This window comes from Mesoplodon densirostris, chromosome 10 (genome assembly GCF_025265405.1).
Source record: "Mesoplodon densirostris isolate mMesDen1 chromosome 10, mMesDen1 primary haplotype, whole genome shotgun sequence".
Taxonomy (NCBI): domain Eukaryota; kingdom Metazoa; phylum Chordata; class Mammalia; order Artiodactyla; family Ziphiidae; genus Mesoplodon; species Mesoplodon densirostris.
The window spans coordinates 105,307,882-105,324,112 of record NC_082670.1 but is presented as its reverse complement, the minus strand read 5'-3'; the positions used below and the strand labels follow the sequence as shown (position 1 = coordinate 105,324,112).

General features: G+C 39.3%; 1 protein-coding gene across 4 annotated transcripts in view; it reads left to right on the top strand.

Moving 5' to 3' along the window:
* Positions 1-16,231, top strand: part of RAF1 (Raf-1 proto-oncogene, serine/threonine kinase) — a 74,868-nt gene that overhangs the window by 28,512 nt on the left and 30,125 nt on the right. For all 4 annotated transcript variants that reach the window (XM_060111594.1, XM_060111593.1, XM_060111592.1 and 1 more), the window contains exon 2: positions 15,940-16,172. In XM_060111594.1, the coding sequence (XP_059967577.1) occupies positions 15,966-16,172 (207 nt within the window). In that variant the 5' untranslated portion in view covers positions 15,940-15,965. The remainder of the gene's footprint in view (positions 1-15,939; positions 16,173-16,231) is intronic.

Here is a 16,231-nt window from a genome sequence, read left to right as displayed (position 1 = left end):
AAATTGAGTTATTTATAATGAGGTGGATGGACCTAGAATCTGTCATACAGAGTGAATTAAGTCAGAAAGAGAAAAACAAATACTATATGCTAACGCACATATATGGAATCTAAAAAAATGGTACTGACGAACCTAGTGGCAGGGCAGGAATAAAGACACAGACATAGGGAATGGACTTGAGGACACGGGGAGGGGGAAGGGTAAGCTGGGACGAAGTGAGAGAGTAGCACAGACATATACACACGACCACATGTAAAATGGATGGCAACTGGGAAGCTGCTGCGTAGCACAGGGAGATCAGCTCAGTGCTTTGTGACAACCTAGAGGGGTGGGGTAGGGAGGGTGGGAGGGAGGCTCAAGAGGGAGGGGATATGGGGATATATGTTTGCATATAACTGATTCACTTTGTTGTACAGCGGAAACTAACACAACATTGTAAAGCAATTGTACTCTAATATAAAGATATTAAAAAATAGGTTAAGGATGAATTACATCCAACGCAGTGGGGTATGATTAGACAAATAACTGTGAAATATTTAAAATTGGAAGGAGAATAATGTAACATAGGATTTGTACTCTAATATAAAGATATTAAAAAATAGGTTAAGGATGAATTACATCCAACACAGTGGGGTATGATTAGACTAATAACTGTGAAATATTTAAAATTGGAAGGAGAATAATGTAACATAGGATTTGGATTGAGACTGCAGTTGTGTACATGTACACATACGGACAAGGATTAAGGCTGCAATTAGCCCCAAAGACACCATTGCTAAATAGCAAAAGGTCCATAGCTCAGCTAGCAGGACTGTCCCCCTCATGTGATTTAGGAGAATCCCTTTCTTTTAGGCTGATGCTGTCTGTGTACGATGCACATTGAGGCATAGGCTCATTTTCTTTTTTTTTTTTTTTTTTTTTAATTTTATTTATTTATGGCTGTGTTGGGTCTTCGGTTCTGTGCGAGGGCTTTCTCTAGTTGTGGCAAGCGGGGTCCACTCTTCATCGCGGTGAGCGGGCCTCTCACCATCGCGGCCTCTCTTGTTGTGGAGCACAGGCTCCAGACGCGCAGGCTCAGTAATTGTGGCTCACGGGCCCAGTTGCTCCACGGCATGTGGGATCCTCCCAGACCAGGGCTCGAACCCGTGTCCCCTGCATTGGCAGGCAGACTCTCAACCACTGCGCCACCAGGGAAGCCCTAGGCTCATTTTCTACCCTCTCATTTCCTATGCTGAGTGTCCTTGTCTAAGGCAGAAGCTATAACAATATTAGTGTCAGGCACAGTACTAAATGCTTTACAAACATTGTTGAACAATTTTCATGACAACTCAGTATTATTATCCCTTTTTACAGTTAATCCTTCAGCGCAGACATCTTTTGAACTCCGTAATTGTGTGTCTACTGCCTACATAGTTTATTTGCAATATAGCAGCTGGACTAGTCCTTTTAAGACCTTAGGCAGATTGTGTGTCTCCTCTGCTTAGAACTTTTCAGTGGCTTCCCATTTCAGTCAGTAAAAGACAGAGTCCTTACAGCGGTGACCTACAAAACAGTATGTTAACCACATTGTTCCTTCTCCCCCAACTGTACTCTCACTTCACTGAACTCCATGATCTCTTTGCTATTCCTTGTACACAGGACACTCCTGCTTTAGGGTTTTCACTGGCTGTTCCTTCTGCCTTGAGTGTCCCCCCCAGCTACTTGCAAGTCAAACTCGTGGACTTGTGATCTCAGCTCCTACCTCCTCTATGAGGCCTACTCTGACCTCATTATGTAAATTGCAACTTGTCTCCTTTCCCCCAGCACTTATCATCCACTGTCATGTTACATAATTCACTTCATTGTGTGTCCTCCACTGGAAGATATGCTTCTCCTGAGATCAGGGGTCTTTGTCTCTAATTCACTGAATTAACCCAAGCATCTAGAGTAAAGCAGTGTCTGGTACATAATAGTTGCTCAGTAATGTTTATTGCATGAAAGATTGAGTGAGAAAATAGGTGTGGGGGAAGTTAAGCAATTTGGCAAAAGGCCACACAGCTAATAAAAGGTGGAAGTAGATTTTGAACAGATACCCATATATTGTGCTTCTAATATTAGAAGATGATATCCAAAAAATGTTTTGTTAGGATGAATAAGGTTATGGATAACTTTTCTCCTCTATTCCCCTGCCCAAATTTAATTATATCATCTTAAATAAAAGTGTAATAAAAACAAATGACCAGAGTGGAAGGAAAAAGCCAGTATCAGGAAGCTAGAGCAGGCAGCCACAAGGTTGAAATCTGGCACCTCATCTGAGCAACAGCCTGTCTCACAAATGCACTGATCTTATCTGCCTTAAGAATAAAGAATGATGGTGTGATAAAGCTCTGTTAAAACTTGTGAGTGCTTTTTTATTTTTTTATTTTTTTTTATTTTTATTTTTGCGGTACGCGGGCCTCTCCCTGTTGTGGCCTCTCCCATTGCGGAGCACAGGCTCCAGACGCGCAGGCTCAGCGGCCATGGCTCACGGGCCCAGCCGCTCCGCGGCACGTGGGATCCTCCTAGACCGGGGCACGAACCCGCGTCCCCTGCATCGGCAGGCGGGCTCTCAACCACTGCGCCACCAGGGAAGCCCTGTGAGTGCTTTTGACCTTAGATATTCTGTCAGTAATCTTGGCTCTCTAGCTTACTGTGTAATCTTGGGTAATTTTATTTAACTTTTGTGGCCTTCAGTTTCCTCATCTCCAAAATCAGAATAATAGTATCTTTCATAGAGTTCTTGGGAGGCTTAAATGAGATACTATGTTTAAAGAACTGATACTAACATAATGATATGTTCAATATCATAAAATTCAATATTATTATACATACTGTAGTATGTACTCAGTAGTATTGTACATACTGAAATGTCAGGAACTCAGTAGCTGTTAGCTAATATTACTATCATTTTTACTATTTAGTTGGTACAGAATTTTAAGAAATTTGGTGACTGTATCTTGTTTCCTAGTGAGTTTTGGCAGATGTCAAAACAGCAAACCACTATTGTTATTGTTCAGATAGCTAGTCTTTGTTAGTATTTGTGTTTTTCATGAATGCTTGCTTGTGGTTATAATTTTATATTACATATTAAAATAGCCATTTTCCTTAATAATTTACATAAATTTAATGTATTATGGATTCTGCAACTACCATCACATTGGTTTTGAAGTCTTGGTGAATAACTCCTGTGAGTCACATGTCCTGCTAAGTTCTGGGGAAACAAAGGAAAACAGAGAGGCATGCATGTACTCTATCCTCAAGGAGCTTATAGTCAGGTAGGGAGGCAGACATGTAAATAAATAATTACAGTTCAGGGTGGGAAGGGCTATTAATAACATACATGTGAATAACATAAAAAACAGGAAGGAGCGGTAAATTCTTTATGAATAGGGAGCAAAGAAGGGAGGCTTTATGGAGAGAATTTTACCTGAAGAACATCACAGAGGACCCAAAGCCTCAATAGAGGTGTATAGAATTCTACTCAGGGGCTGCCCTCAAAAGAAGACTTCCAGAAACCTACTTTGTACCTTTTAAGGTTCTCATGCTATACAGAGACTGGATCTCTGAAGATCCAGAAGAGAAGGTTAGGGCTTCCCTGGTGGCGCAGTGGTTGAGAATCTGCCTGCTAATGCAGGGGACATGGGTTCGAGCCCTGGTCTGGGAGGATCCTACATGGCGTGGAGCAACTGGGCCCGTGAGCCATAACTACTGAGCCTGTGTGTCTGGAGCCTGTGTGTCTGGAGCCTGTGCTCTGCAACAGGAGAGGCTGCCATAGTGAGAGGCCTGTGCACCGCCATGAAGAGTGGCCCCCGCTTGCCACAACTAGAGAAAGCCCTCGCACAGAAACAAAGACGCAACACAGCAAAAATAAATAAATTAATTAATAAACTCCTACCCCCAACATCTTCTTTAAAAAAAAAAGGTTAAAAAGAAAGTTACAAGACTGTGAGTGAGTATACTCTTTGTTGTGTGCACTTTGGAGAAGGGTTTAAATTGGGAGTGGCATCTACATTAAGTTCAGTGAAATAGATGTAACATCACACTCTTACTTGGTATTTTCTTTTAAAAGCAGAAAAGAACAGGAAACAGAAGACCTTACAGCAATAAAGATCATTATAAGAATTGATAAATGAAAAGGTAAAGAGGAATGGCTATTTTGAGAGAGAAGGAAATGCTGGAACTTCTACATAGGGTAAAATAATTTAGTAAATGAGACGTCATAGTGTGAGAACCATGGGTATATAACTTCTGTGCCTTAAAAATGTCATATTTAAAAGTTAGTGAACTATGTAACCTAATCAGCATTAGAGAATGGTCTCAGGTTACTGTCAGTGAATCCATTAAAGTAGATATCATCACAGTAAATTTGAATGATAAAGTCACAAAATAACTAATGGTCCCTGAGAAAAGAATGAAAACTTAGTATACTGAGTTTTTTTTGAGTCTACTTGGCAATGAAATATGTGAAAACTGGAAGGAATCACATGAAGTAGCAGAAACGATTATTTTTTTCATATTAATCTTTTATTTTTATTTATTTATTTATTTTTTGAATTTTGAATTTTATTTTATTTATTTTTTTATACAGCAGGTTCTCATTAGTTATCCATTTTATACATATTAGTGTATACATGTCAATCCCAGTCTCTCAGTTCATCCCACCCCCCCGCTTGGTGCCCATACGTTTCTTCTCTACATCTGTGTCTCAGTTTCTGCCCTGCAGACTGGTTCATCTGTACCATTTTTCTAGGTTCCACATACATGCGTTAATATACGATATTTGTTTTTCTGAGTTACTTCACTCTGTATGACAGTCTCTAGATTCATCCACGTGTCTACAAATGACCCAATTTCATTCCTTTTTATGGCTGAGTAATAGTCCATTGTATATATGTACCACATCTTCTTTATCTATTCATCTGTCGATGGGCATATAGGTTGTTTCCATGACCTGGCTATTGTAAATAGTGCTGCAGTGAACATTGGGGTGCATGTGTCTTTTTGAATTATGCTTTTTCTGGGTATATCCCTAGTAGTGGGATTGCTGGGTCATATGGCAATTCTATTTTTAGTTCTTTAAGGAATCTCCATACTGTTCTCCATAGTGACTGTATCAATTTACATTCCCACCAACAGTTCAAGAGGGTTCCCTTTTCTCCACACCCTCTCCAGCATTTGTTGTTTGTCAATTTTCTGATGATGCCCATTCTAACAGACGTGAGGTAATACCTCATTGTAGTTTTGATTTGAATTTCTCTAATACTTAGTGATGTTGAGCAGCTTTTCATGTGCTTCTTGACCATCTGTATGTCTTCTTTGGAGAAATGTCTAGGTATTCTGCCCATTTTTTGATTGGGTTTTTTTTTTAATATTGAGCTGCATGAGCTGTTTATATATTTGGGAGATTAATCCTTTGTTGATTTGTTTGCAAATATTTTCTCCCATTCTGAGGGTTGTCTTTTTGTTTTGTTTATGTTTTCCTTTGCTGTGCAAAAGCTTTTAAGTTTCATTAGGTCACATTTGTTTATATTTGTTTTTATTTCCATTACTGTAAAAGGTGGATCAAAAAAGATCTTGCTGTGATTTATGTCAAAGAGTGTTCTTCCTATGTTTTCCTCTAAGAGTTTTATAGTGTCTGGTCTTACATTTAGGTCTTGAATCTATTTTGAGTTTATTTTTGTGTATAGTGTTAGGGTGTGTTCTAATTTTCATTCTTTTACATGTAGCTGTCCAGTTTTCCCAGCACCACTTATTGAAGAGACTGTCTTTTCTCCATTGTATATCCTTGCCTCCTTTGTCATAGATTAGTTGAGCATAGGTGTGTGGGTTTATCTCTGGGCTTTCTATCCTGTTCCATTGGTCTATATTTCTGTTTTTGTGCCAATACCATATTGTCTTGATTACTGTAGCTTTGTAGTATAGTCTGAAGTCAGGGAGTCTGATTCCTCCAGCTCCGTTTTTTCCCCTCAAGACTACCTTGGCTAGTCGGGGTCTTTTGTGTCTCCATACAAATTTTAAGATTTTTTGTTCTAGTTCTGTAAAAAATGCCATTGGTAATTTGATAGGGATTGCATTGAATCTGTAGATTGCCTTGGTAGTATAGTTATTTTCACAATATTGATTCTTCCAATCCAAGAATATGGTATATCTCTGCATCTGTTTGTATCATCTTTAATTTCTTTTATCAGTGTCTTATGGTTTTCTGCATACAGGTCTTTTGTCTCCCTAGGTAAGTTTATTCCTAGGTATTTTATTCTTTTTGTTGCAATGGTAAATGGGAGTGTTTCCTTAATTTCTCTTTCAGATTTTTCATCATTAGTGTATAGGAATGCAAGAGATTTCTGTGCGTTAATTTTGTATCCTGCAACTTAGCCAAATTCATTGATTAGCTCTACTAGTTTTCTGGTGGCATCTTTAGGATTCTCTGTGTATAGTATCATGTCATCTGCAAACAGTGACAGTCTTATATTTTCTTTTCCAATGTGTATTCCTTTTATTTCTTTTTCTTCTCTGATTGCCGTGGCTAGGACTTCCAAAACTATGTTGAATAATAGTGGTGAGAATGGACATCCTTGTCTTGTTCTTGATCTTAGAGGAAATGCTTTCATTTTTCACCATTGAGAATGATATGTGCTGTGGGTTTGTTGTATATGGCCTTTATTATTCTGAGGTAGGTTCCCTCTTTGCCCACTTTCTGGAGAGATTTATCATAAATGGGTGTTGAATTTTGTCAGAAGCTTTTTCTGTATCTATGGAGATGATCATAAGGTTTTTCTTCTTCAATTTGTTAATATGGTGTGTCACATTGATTGATTTGCATATATTGAAGAATCCTTGCATCCCTGGGATAAATCCCACTTGATCGTGGTGTATGATCCTTTTAATGTGTTGTTGGATTCTGTTTGCTAGTGTTTTGTTGAGGATTTTTGCATCTATATTCATCAGTGATATTGGTCTGTAATTTTCTTTTTTTGTAGTATCTTTGTCTGGTTTTGGTATCAGGGTGATGGTGGCCTCATAGAATGAGTTTGGGAGTGTTCCTTTCTCTGCAGTTTTTTGGAAGAGTTTGAGAAGGATGGGTGTTAGCTCTTCTCTAAATGTTTGATAGAATTCACCTGTGAAGCCATCTGGTCCTGGACTTTTGTTTGTTGGAAGGTTTTAAATCACAGTTTCAATTTCATTACTTGTGATTGTTCTGTTCATATTTTCTGTTTCTTCTTGGTTCAGACTTAGAAGGTTATACCTTTCGAAGAATTTGTCCATTTCTTCCAGGTTGTCCATTTTATTGGCATAGAGTTGCTTGTAGTAGTCCCTTAGGATGCTTTGTATTTCTGTGGTGTCTGTTGTAACTTCTCCTTTTTCATTTCTAATTTTATTGATCTGAGTCCTCTCCCTCTTTTTCTTGATGAGTCTGACTAATGGTTTTTCAATTTTGTTTACCTTCTCAAAGAACCAGCTTTTAGTTTTATTGATCTTTGCTGTTCTTTTCTTTGTTTCTATTTCATTTATTTCTGCTCTGATCTTTATGATTTCTTTCCTTCTACTAACTTTGGGTTTTGTTTCTTCTTCTTTCTCTAACTCCTTTAGGTGTAAGGTTAGATTGTTTATTTGAGATTCGTCTTGTTTCTTGAGGTAGGCTTGTATTGCTATAAACTTCCCTCTTAGAACTGGTTTTGCTGCATCTCATAGGTTTTGGATCGTCAGAAATGACTATTTTAAAATGTAAGGTGGAATTAGCACACACATAGAGTTCATTGGTAGAGCTAAGAAAGACAATTTAAGACTAGATGGATCCTTAAAAAAATTTTATCATTCAAGTGCAAGAAGATGTCTTTTGTGTGGATAAATGCATTTGGGAAATCAGTGGAAGCTCTGATAGGAATTCTGAGCTTTAGAATTACATGAATTGCTTTCAAACTTAGTAGTGTTCCACACTAAGGAATACATTTTATAATGTGTGTGTACCTGAATTAAAGCTTTCTCAAAATAGTACTTACCTGTACCATGTGGATATATTGTGCTGTGCCTTATTTTTTAAGAAGGCTGGTCCTAACTCACCACAATGGTTTTCTGAACACTTACGGGTCATTCTCCACAGCTTGAAAAAGTGCTGAGTTACAGTCTAGGAAAGAAAGAGACTTGAGTTTTTGAAGTCTTCCTTGAAGAAGCTGGCTATTAAGAAGGTACTTATTCTGTCCTTGTTTGAAACATATTGGGTGCTGTTTTAGTTATGTGGTAGTTCCTCCTTATCTGTGAGGGATGCTTTCCAAGACCCCCAGTGGATGTCTGAAACTGCTGATAGTACTGAACTCTGTACTATTTTATCCTATACATATATACCTGTGATAAAGTTTAATTTATAAATTAGGCACAGTAAGAGAATATCCGAATTTCCAGCATCACTACCCTTGCACTTTTGGGCCATTGTTAAGTAAAATAAGGGCTGCTTAAACACATGTACTGCCATACTGAGACAGCCCATCTGATAACCCAGAAGGCTGCTAAATGACTAAAGGGCAGGTAGAGTATACTGTGTGGATGTGATGGACAAAGGGGTGATTTACATCCCAGGCAGGAGGGAGCGGGTTGGTGTGAGTTTTTTTTTTTTTTTTTTTGCGGTATGCGGGCCTCTCACTGTTGTGGCCTCTCCCGTTGCGGAGCACAGGCTCCGGACGCGCAGGCTCAGCGGTCATGGCTCACGGGCCCAGCCGCTCCGCGGCATATGGGATCCTCCCAGACCGGGGCACGAACCCGTATCCCCTGCATCGGCAGGCGGACTCTCAACCACTTGCGCCACCAGGGAGGCCCTGGTGTGAGTTTTCATGACACTACTCAGAAATCAAAAAGCTTAGAAAAGCATGCAATTTAAAACTTAGGAATTGTTCATTCTGGAATTTACCATGTAATGTTTTCAAACCGTGGTTGACCACTGGTAACTGAAACTGCAGAAAGCAAAACTTTCTAAAGTGGAGCACTGCTGCACCAACCAAAAGGGCCCAAAGAAGGCAACTGAAATGGATCTCAAGATTCAGGGGTTTGGTCTTTGACTCTTCCTTGAGTCCCCTTGCTGCATAATTCAGGGCTATGTGTCTTTCTATTTTGGTTATTTTGTTTGCTCCCAAACTCAGTACTATTTAGAATTTATAAACCACTTTTTAACTTAGATGTAGAAAAGGTATCATTCTCTAACTTTCTAAAAAGGAATATTTATGTAGAGAATAAATGAGGTTGAATGATTATGAGAGGTGAACTATGATAATAAAAACAGACATTTTGATATAGAAAGATGTAGCTTTGAAAAAGAGTTCAGACTGTAAAAAATCATGAATTACATGGCTGAAGTGAATGTATCTTCAAACTCCAGTGTGACAGAATGAAGCATGAAGTCAATAAAAGGCAAACTTCGGTGAACCTATGGAACCTGCCAGCTTCAGAAATTATGCTAGAAAAAATAAATTTAGAGAAATTTTGATCTACTCATTATTGACAAATGTTGAGTGGGTGACTACAGAAAGCTAAGATATCTAGCAATTAATGAGTTGTCCCTTTTTCTGTCATAAGATATCCATCCCCTGGTGTCTCTCAGAGACTGAATCTGGGGTTAAGCCCATTGTGGCACATCTTTAATGGAAGAGTAGTGGAGGAAGCAAAGTAGAGTAGGATCTAGGCTTTTTGATTTCTGAGGTGCTCTGGAATGGGGTGGTTGGAGGAGAGGAGGGCTGAACGCAGAAGGAAGCAGCTTGAAAACCAGTTGAGCCTAGCCTATTCTAGAGTGTTTTAGAATATCCTATTCTAGAATAGGCTAGAAGAATTCATGTTAAGTAAACTGTAGACTTCCTAAATTTATAGAATTTCGCTATCATAATAAGTGAAATTATGAGTATGCTGTGTTCTTTCTGGTAAAAGGTAAATGTGTAGTCTGTTGAATACAAATTCTCAGGCTGTCTCACCATATATAACTATAAACATGTAAGTGTTTAAGATCAGCGAACTTTTGTCATAATAAAGCTACTGTTTTGTATATGTGAAGAGTTATTTAAAAAAGATTACTTTTTAATTATTGGACAGAAAAGAGCTTTTAAAATTAGATTCCATGTAACTTTTTGTTACCAAAGTTATCTTTTTTAAAAAAATTGCTCTGAACATGAACAATTTCCTCTTTTTATTTGTTTGTTTGTTTATTTATTTATTTATTTTTGGCTGTGTTGGGTCTTTGTTCCTGCATGTGGGCTTCCTCTAGTTGCGGCGAGCAGGGGCTACTCTTCATTGTGGTGGCTTCTCTTGTTGTGGAGCACAGGCTCTAGGCGTGTGGGCTTCAGTAGTTGTGGCTCATGGGCTCTAGAGCACAGGCTCAGTAGTTGTGGCGCACGGGCCCAGTTGCTCCGTGGCATGTGGGATCTTCCTGGAGCAGGGATCAAACCCGTGACCCCTGCATTGGTAGGCAGATTCTTAACCACTGTGCTGCCAGGGAAGTCCTGCTGTATGGTATGTATGTATTTGTTTGTTTGTTTGTTTATTTTGCGTTACGCGGGCCTCTCACTGTTGTGGCCTCTCCCGTTGCGGAGCACAGGCTCCGGCCGCACAGGCTCAGTGGCCATGGCTCACGGGCCCAGCCGCTCCGCGGCATGTGGGATCTTCCCGGACCGCGGCACGAACCCACGTCCCCTGCGTCGGCAGGCGGACTCTCAACCACTGTGCCACCAGGGAAGCCCTGCTGTATGGTTTTTAGAAGATACTTCTTTCTTGTTTTTAGATGTGTACCCTTTCTTGTTAATTGATTACAGAGTACCTTGCCTTAGAGCTTCCTATGATAAACAGGTCAGTCCTGGGGCAACTGGTAGGGGCCTTGGCCTTTCTGGGCTTGTCTGCTTATGTAGGCATGCCTTACAAATAGGATCCATCATTTTCTACGAGTGAAATGAAAAAGGTTGGGAGGCACTGCCTTAGTGTGCTTCTCAGCCTGTAAGTGGTCTTGATATAGACATGGAAAATTAAAAATTATGAATGGTAAATAATCAAAAACTTGAGAATTAAGCTGGATTTGCATTTTTTAATCAGTTTTTATTAACAGTTATTGTAGTATGTTCTCTCCTACGCACCAGCACTGTTATTTTCCAAGTGCCTACAAAACTTAGAATTTGTCATAAAATAACTATGATCTTGGACTTAGTCTACAGTTAAGTCTTGTAAGTGGGTTCTTTAACCAATAGATTGTAATAGTCTTCCCTCACAATTAAATACAGAATGCAATTTATTGCGGTTTGTCTTTTGCTGAATAATAGGTATTTTTTAAAGGTGTACTACCAACTGGAGATTTAATTCACATTTACTAGTTCTTGACAGGTCTTTTCTATTAAAAAAATTATATTTTTTGCAACATTATTCTGGCTCGTAGCTGAATTCATTTAATAAATATTTGAGTGCTTGTGTTCCAGGTACTGTGTATTAAGGGCTAAGAATACAGTAGTGAACAAGATTGGCAGGAGGTCCTGTCAAGCTTGGCATGGAGCAGAAAGGGGGTGGGAGGGACTGACCAAAATCTGTAGACAGTTAACATTAGTGGTAAGTGGCATGAAGAAAATAAAGGTTATTTGATGGAGGTAGGGGAGTGGGGTCTTCTGACTGGGTTGGAGAGAGAAGATGTCTCTAAAGGGATCTTTTAGGTGAAGACCTTAATGATGTGAAAAAGCCAACTTGCTTGTTTTTGGAGGTTTTGTCTTCTAGATGAAGGGAACAGGAAGTTCAGAAGTGCTGAGGTGTGAAGCTTGGCATGTTCAGAAAGAAGTTTAGCTTTTATTCTGCGTCTTACACAGGGGAGGGAAATGATAAGTTGCATTTTTAAGATTGCCCTTGCTGCTTCTATGAGCCACATCATTTCAGGCTAGTGAGTTGTTCAAAGGAGTCTTCCTCTTTAATTGGGGAAAAAGGTCTAGGGAAAAGAGAAGCTTGTAGATACCCTTAAAAAGTGACCTCATGGTAATGAAGGGATAGAGTTAGGAGTGTGTTGGGGCTTGGGTAGAGGTGCCAGAGATGGGAGGCAGTGCATCATGGCCCTGCCACTTGAAGGCTGTAGGATTTTGTCCTGCCCCTCCCCCTTGCATAAATAAAATAGGCTTATAGATGTTTGTAGTAGATAGTAAAATAAAAAAGCAAAAAGTAAATAGATATGTAAAAAGTAAAAATTCCTTAATCATCTTGCTGAAATATTGGTACTTTGTTTATTATTCTATATTTTCTCACTTCTTTATTTTTATTTTTTAAATTAAAAAAATAGGTTTGTGTTACTTTTAAAAAATATATATTTATTTTACTTATTTTTAAATTTTTGCCTGCGTTGGCTCATTGCTGCACGCAGGCTTTTCTCTAGTTGCGGCGAGCGGGGGCTGCTCTTCGTTGCGGTGCACGGGCTTCTCATTGCGGTGGCTTCGCTTGTGGAGCACAGGCTCTAGGCGTGTAGGCTTCAGTAGTTGTGGCACGCGGGCTCAGTAGTTGTGGCGCACGGGCTTAGTTGCTCCACGGCATGCGGGATCTCAGACCAGGGCTCAAACCCGTGTCCCGTGCATTGGCAGGTGGATTCCTAACCACTGCGCCACCAGGGAAGCCCCTCTCCCTTCTTTATGATTCTAGATTTCCCTCCCTCTTTCTAGATGAGTATGAAAGAGGTTCAAACTACATTTGTCATTTTTTGTTTTGTCTTGGGTAGCTTTTTCCACCTTTGCACCTACAGATCTACTTTACTTATCACGTGGGAATTAGCATGATTTGTTTAATTCCTTATTGTTAAGTATTTGGTGTTCTCCCCAATTTTTTAAGGATATGAACAATGCTCTAATGAAGATGCTTATGCATATATCGTTATACACTTGCCTTATACTTCTGTAGGATAAATTCCTAGAGTGACATTGAATTACCAGATCAGTCTTTAAGAACATTTCAGAACTTTAATAGTTTCTTACCATATTCTCCTTCAAAAAAGTTGAGCCAAGGGCTTCCCTGGTGGCGCAGTGGTTGAGAGTCCGCCTGCCGATGCAGGGGACACAGGTTCGTGCCCCGGTCCGGGAAGATCCCACATGCCGCGAAGCGGCTGGGCCCGTGAGCCGTGGCCGCTGAGCCTGCGCGTCCGGAGCCTGTGCTTCGCAATGGCAGAGGCCACAACAGTGAGAGGCCCGTGTACCACAAAAAAAAAAAAAAAAAAAAAAAAAAAAGTTGAGCCAAGACTGTGAGAGTAATGCCAGGTAGTGATCTTAAGTCTCTAAACTTTTCTAGTTTTCTCAGCTGTCAGCTAAGAATAGTTATATGTATTGTCCCCTTTTGCTTCAGGCATGTGATGTGAGAAAGAGCATAGTACATAGTGGGTATTCAGACAGAAACTTCTGGTTAAGAACAAGACATTTGGATTAACTCTAGGCCATTTTAGCTCTGACTAAATGATTTCAAGTGTCAGTGTTATATATGAGAAGGTTAAGGGCTTTGGAGTCAGAGCTGCGCAATTCTGAATCCCACCTCTGCCCGCTAAAGCTCGACTGTAAAAATGGGGATGTAATTCCTACCTAGAGTATCCTCTAAGGATCAGGTTGGGTAATATGAGTGGGCTGTATGCAGTATATACTGTTTCATAATAGTAGGCACCTAGTAAATGGTAACTATTGTTAATAATGCTAATAATAAGACAAAACAAGTTTCTGAAGGAGTAAGGCTTGGGAAGGATGGGATTCCCTGTCAACCTCACTGTTTTCTACAGGAGGAAATAAATACCTCTCACTTCTGCATGGTTGCTGACTCCCAATCAGCGTCAGGGCATTGCACGTCCTCACTGCAGAGTATCTGACTTATTGTCATTGTGTGACTATCTATGGACTTTCATTGCAGTTTTCTTGTTGCCCGATTAAAACATTTGATTATTTTTTGTTAAGTAACTGTCTCTCCTTGCTTCGGTTTATAAGCTTTGTTTCTGCACTAAAACTGAACTCCGAATGTTATGTTGGAAAGTTCATGTACTTTAAATATAAACAGATACAGAATCTGGTTATTTTACCTATCACCTGGGTGTTCTTGGGCAAGTAGCATGGTTTTTCTGTGCCTTATTTGTTTAAAAAATAAAGGGTGGTTGGAGGAAGGGATTTAAAATCTTTTGGGGTGCTTACACAGATTAAATGAGATTATATATTAAGTGTCTAACACACATCCTAGAATACTAGTTTCTTTTCCTTCTTCAAAGGCAGAAAGTTATGGCTTACACTTTTTTTTTCTCATAGTACTAATTGTTACTCATACTCAAGTATAGTTGCTCATACTTAATATACAGTAACAAAAGAAGGAGAGAAGTGGAATTGAAAAAGTATTGGGTTGACCAAAAAGTGCTTTCGGTTTTTAAGTAAGAGTAAAAGATACATTTTTCATTTTCAGCAAGAACTTTATTGAACGGCATATTCACCCTTTTGTTCCACTACCTTCTGCCAGTTTTTCAGGCAACTTCATAATTGCATCTTCCCAAAACTCTTTATATTTCTGAGCAAAGAACTGTTCCAGGTGCCTTTTACAGTCTTTCAGGGAATTGAAATTTTTTCCATTAAGAGAATTTTGTAAAGACCTAAATAAATGGAAATCTGAAGGTGAAATGTCTGGTGAATACAGCGGATGAATCAGCAGTTCCCAGCCAAGCTGTAACAGTTTCTGCCTGGTCATCAAAGAAACATGCAGTTATCCTGATGGAAGATTATGCGTTTTCTCTTGACTAATTCTGGACGCTTTTTGTCGAGTGCTGGTTTCAGTTGGTCTAATTGGGAGAAGTACTTGTTGGAATTAATCGTTTGGTTTTCCGGAAGGAGCTCATAATAGAGAACTCCCTTCCAATCCCACCATATACACAACGTCACCTTCTTTGGATGAAGACCGGCCTTTGGTGTGGTTGGTGGTGGTTCATTTCACTTGTCCCACAATCTCTTCCATTCCGCATTATTGTACAGTATCCACTTTTCATTGCCCGTCACAATTTGTTTTAAAAACGGAACGTTTTCATCACGTTTAAGTAGAGAATTGCATATGGAAATATGGTCAAGAAGGTTTTGTTCGCTCAACTTATGTGGAACCCAAACATCAAATCGATGAACATAACCAAGCTGGTGCAAATGATTTTCAGTGCTTGATTTGGCTATTTTGAGTATGTTGGCCATTTCCCAGGTGGTATAACGTTGATTGTTCTCAGTTACTGTCTCGATGTGATCACTATCAACTTGAACTGGTCTGCCCGACTGTGGAGCATTGTCCAGTGAGAAATCTCCAGCATGAAACGTCACAGCTTTTGACACGCCTGATCAGTCACAACACCTTCTCCATATACTGCACAAATCTTTTTTGGCATTTCAGTTGCATTTTTACCTTTTTTGAAATAATAAAGCATAATATGCCGAAAATGTTGCTCTTTTCCTTCTGTCTTCAATATTAAAATGGGTACACAAAAATTCACCAATTTTGATGTCTTGTTTTAAATGCACGCTGATATGACAGCTGTCACATACAATCTAACAAAATTGTTTCAAATGAAGTTAAAGACAACTAAGTGCTACTAGAGCCATCTTATGGAAAAAACCGAATGAACCTTTTGGCCCACCTGATATTAGAATAAGAAGTCAAGAGACCTGGGCTTATAGTTCCAGGTTGGCTTTTAACTGGTGGTATAACTCTTGATGAATCTTTAGACCTCTAATCCCCATTTTGTTAATTTTTGAGTTGTCTATGAAATATTCTATGGAAATATACTAAAATAGAAGTTTTCTGAGTAATTTATTTAAGCAGATGTCACCTACAAGAAAGCCCACATACTACTGTTTTCACAATTACTCTGTATATTGTATTGTTGAGTTAATTACTTTTGTTCAAGAATTCTAATTATTTGTCTGTTTATTTATTTATTTTTACCAGGTTTAAGTATTGTGTAAGCTGCATCAATGGAGCACATACAGGGGGCCTGGAAGACGATCAGCAATGGTTTTGGATTCAAAGACGCGGTGTTTGATGGCCCCAGCTGCATCTCCCCTACAATAGTTCAGCAGTTTGGCTATCAGCGTCGGGCATCAGATGATGGCAAACTTACGGACCCTTCTAAGACAAGCAACACTATCCGTGTTTTTTTGCCAAACAAGCAAAGAACAGTGGTACGTGAACATTCCTCTCAGAAAATGTAGTTGTCCATCACCCTATAGAAAACGTTATG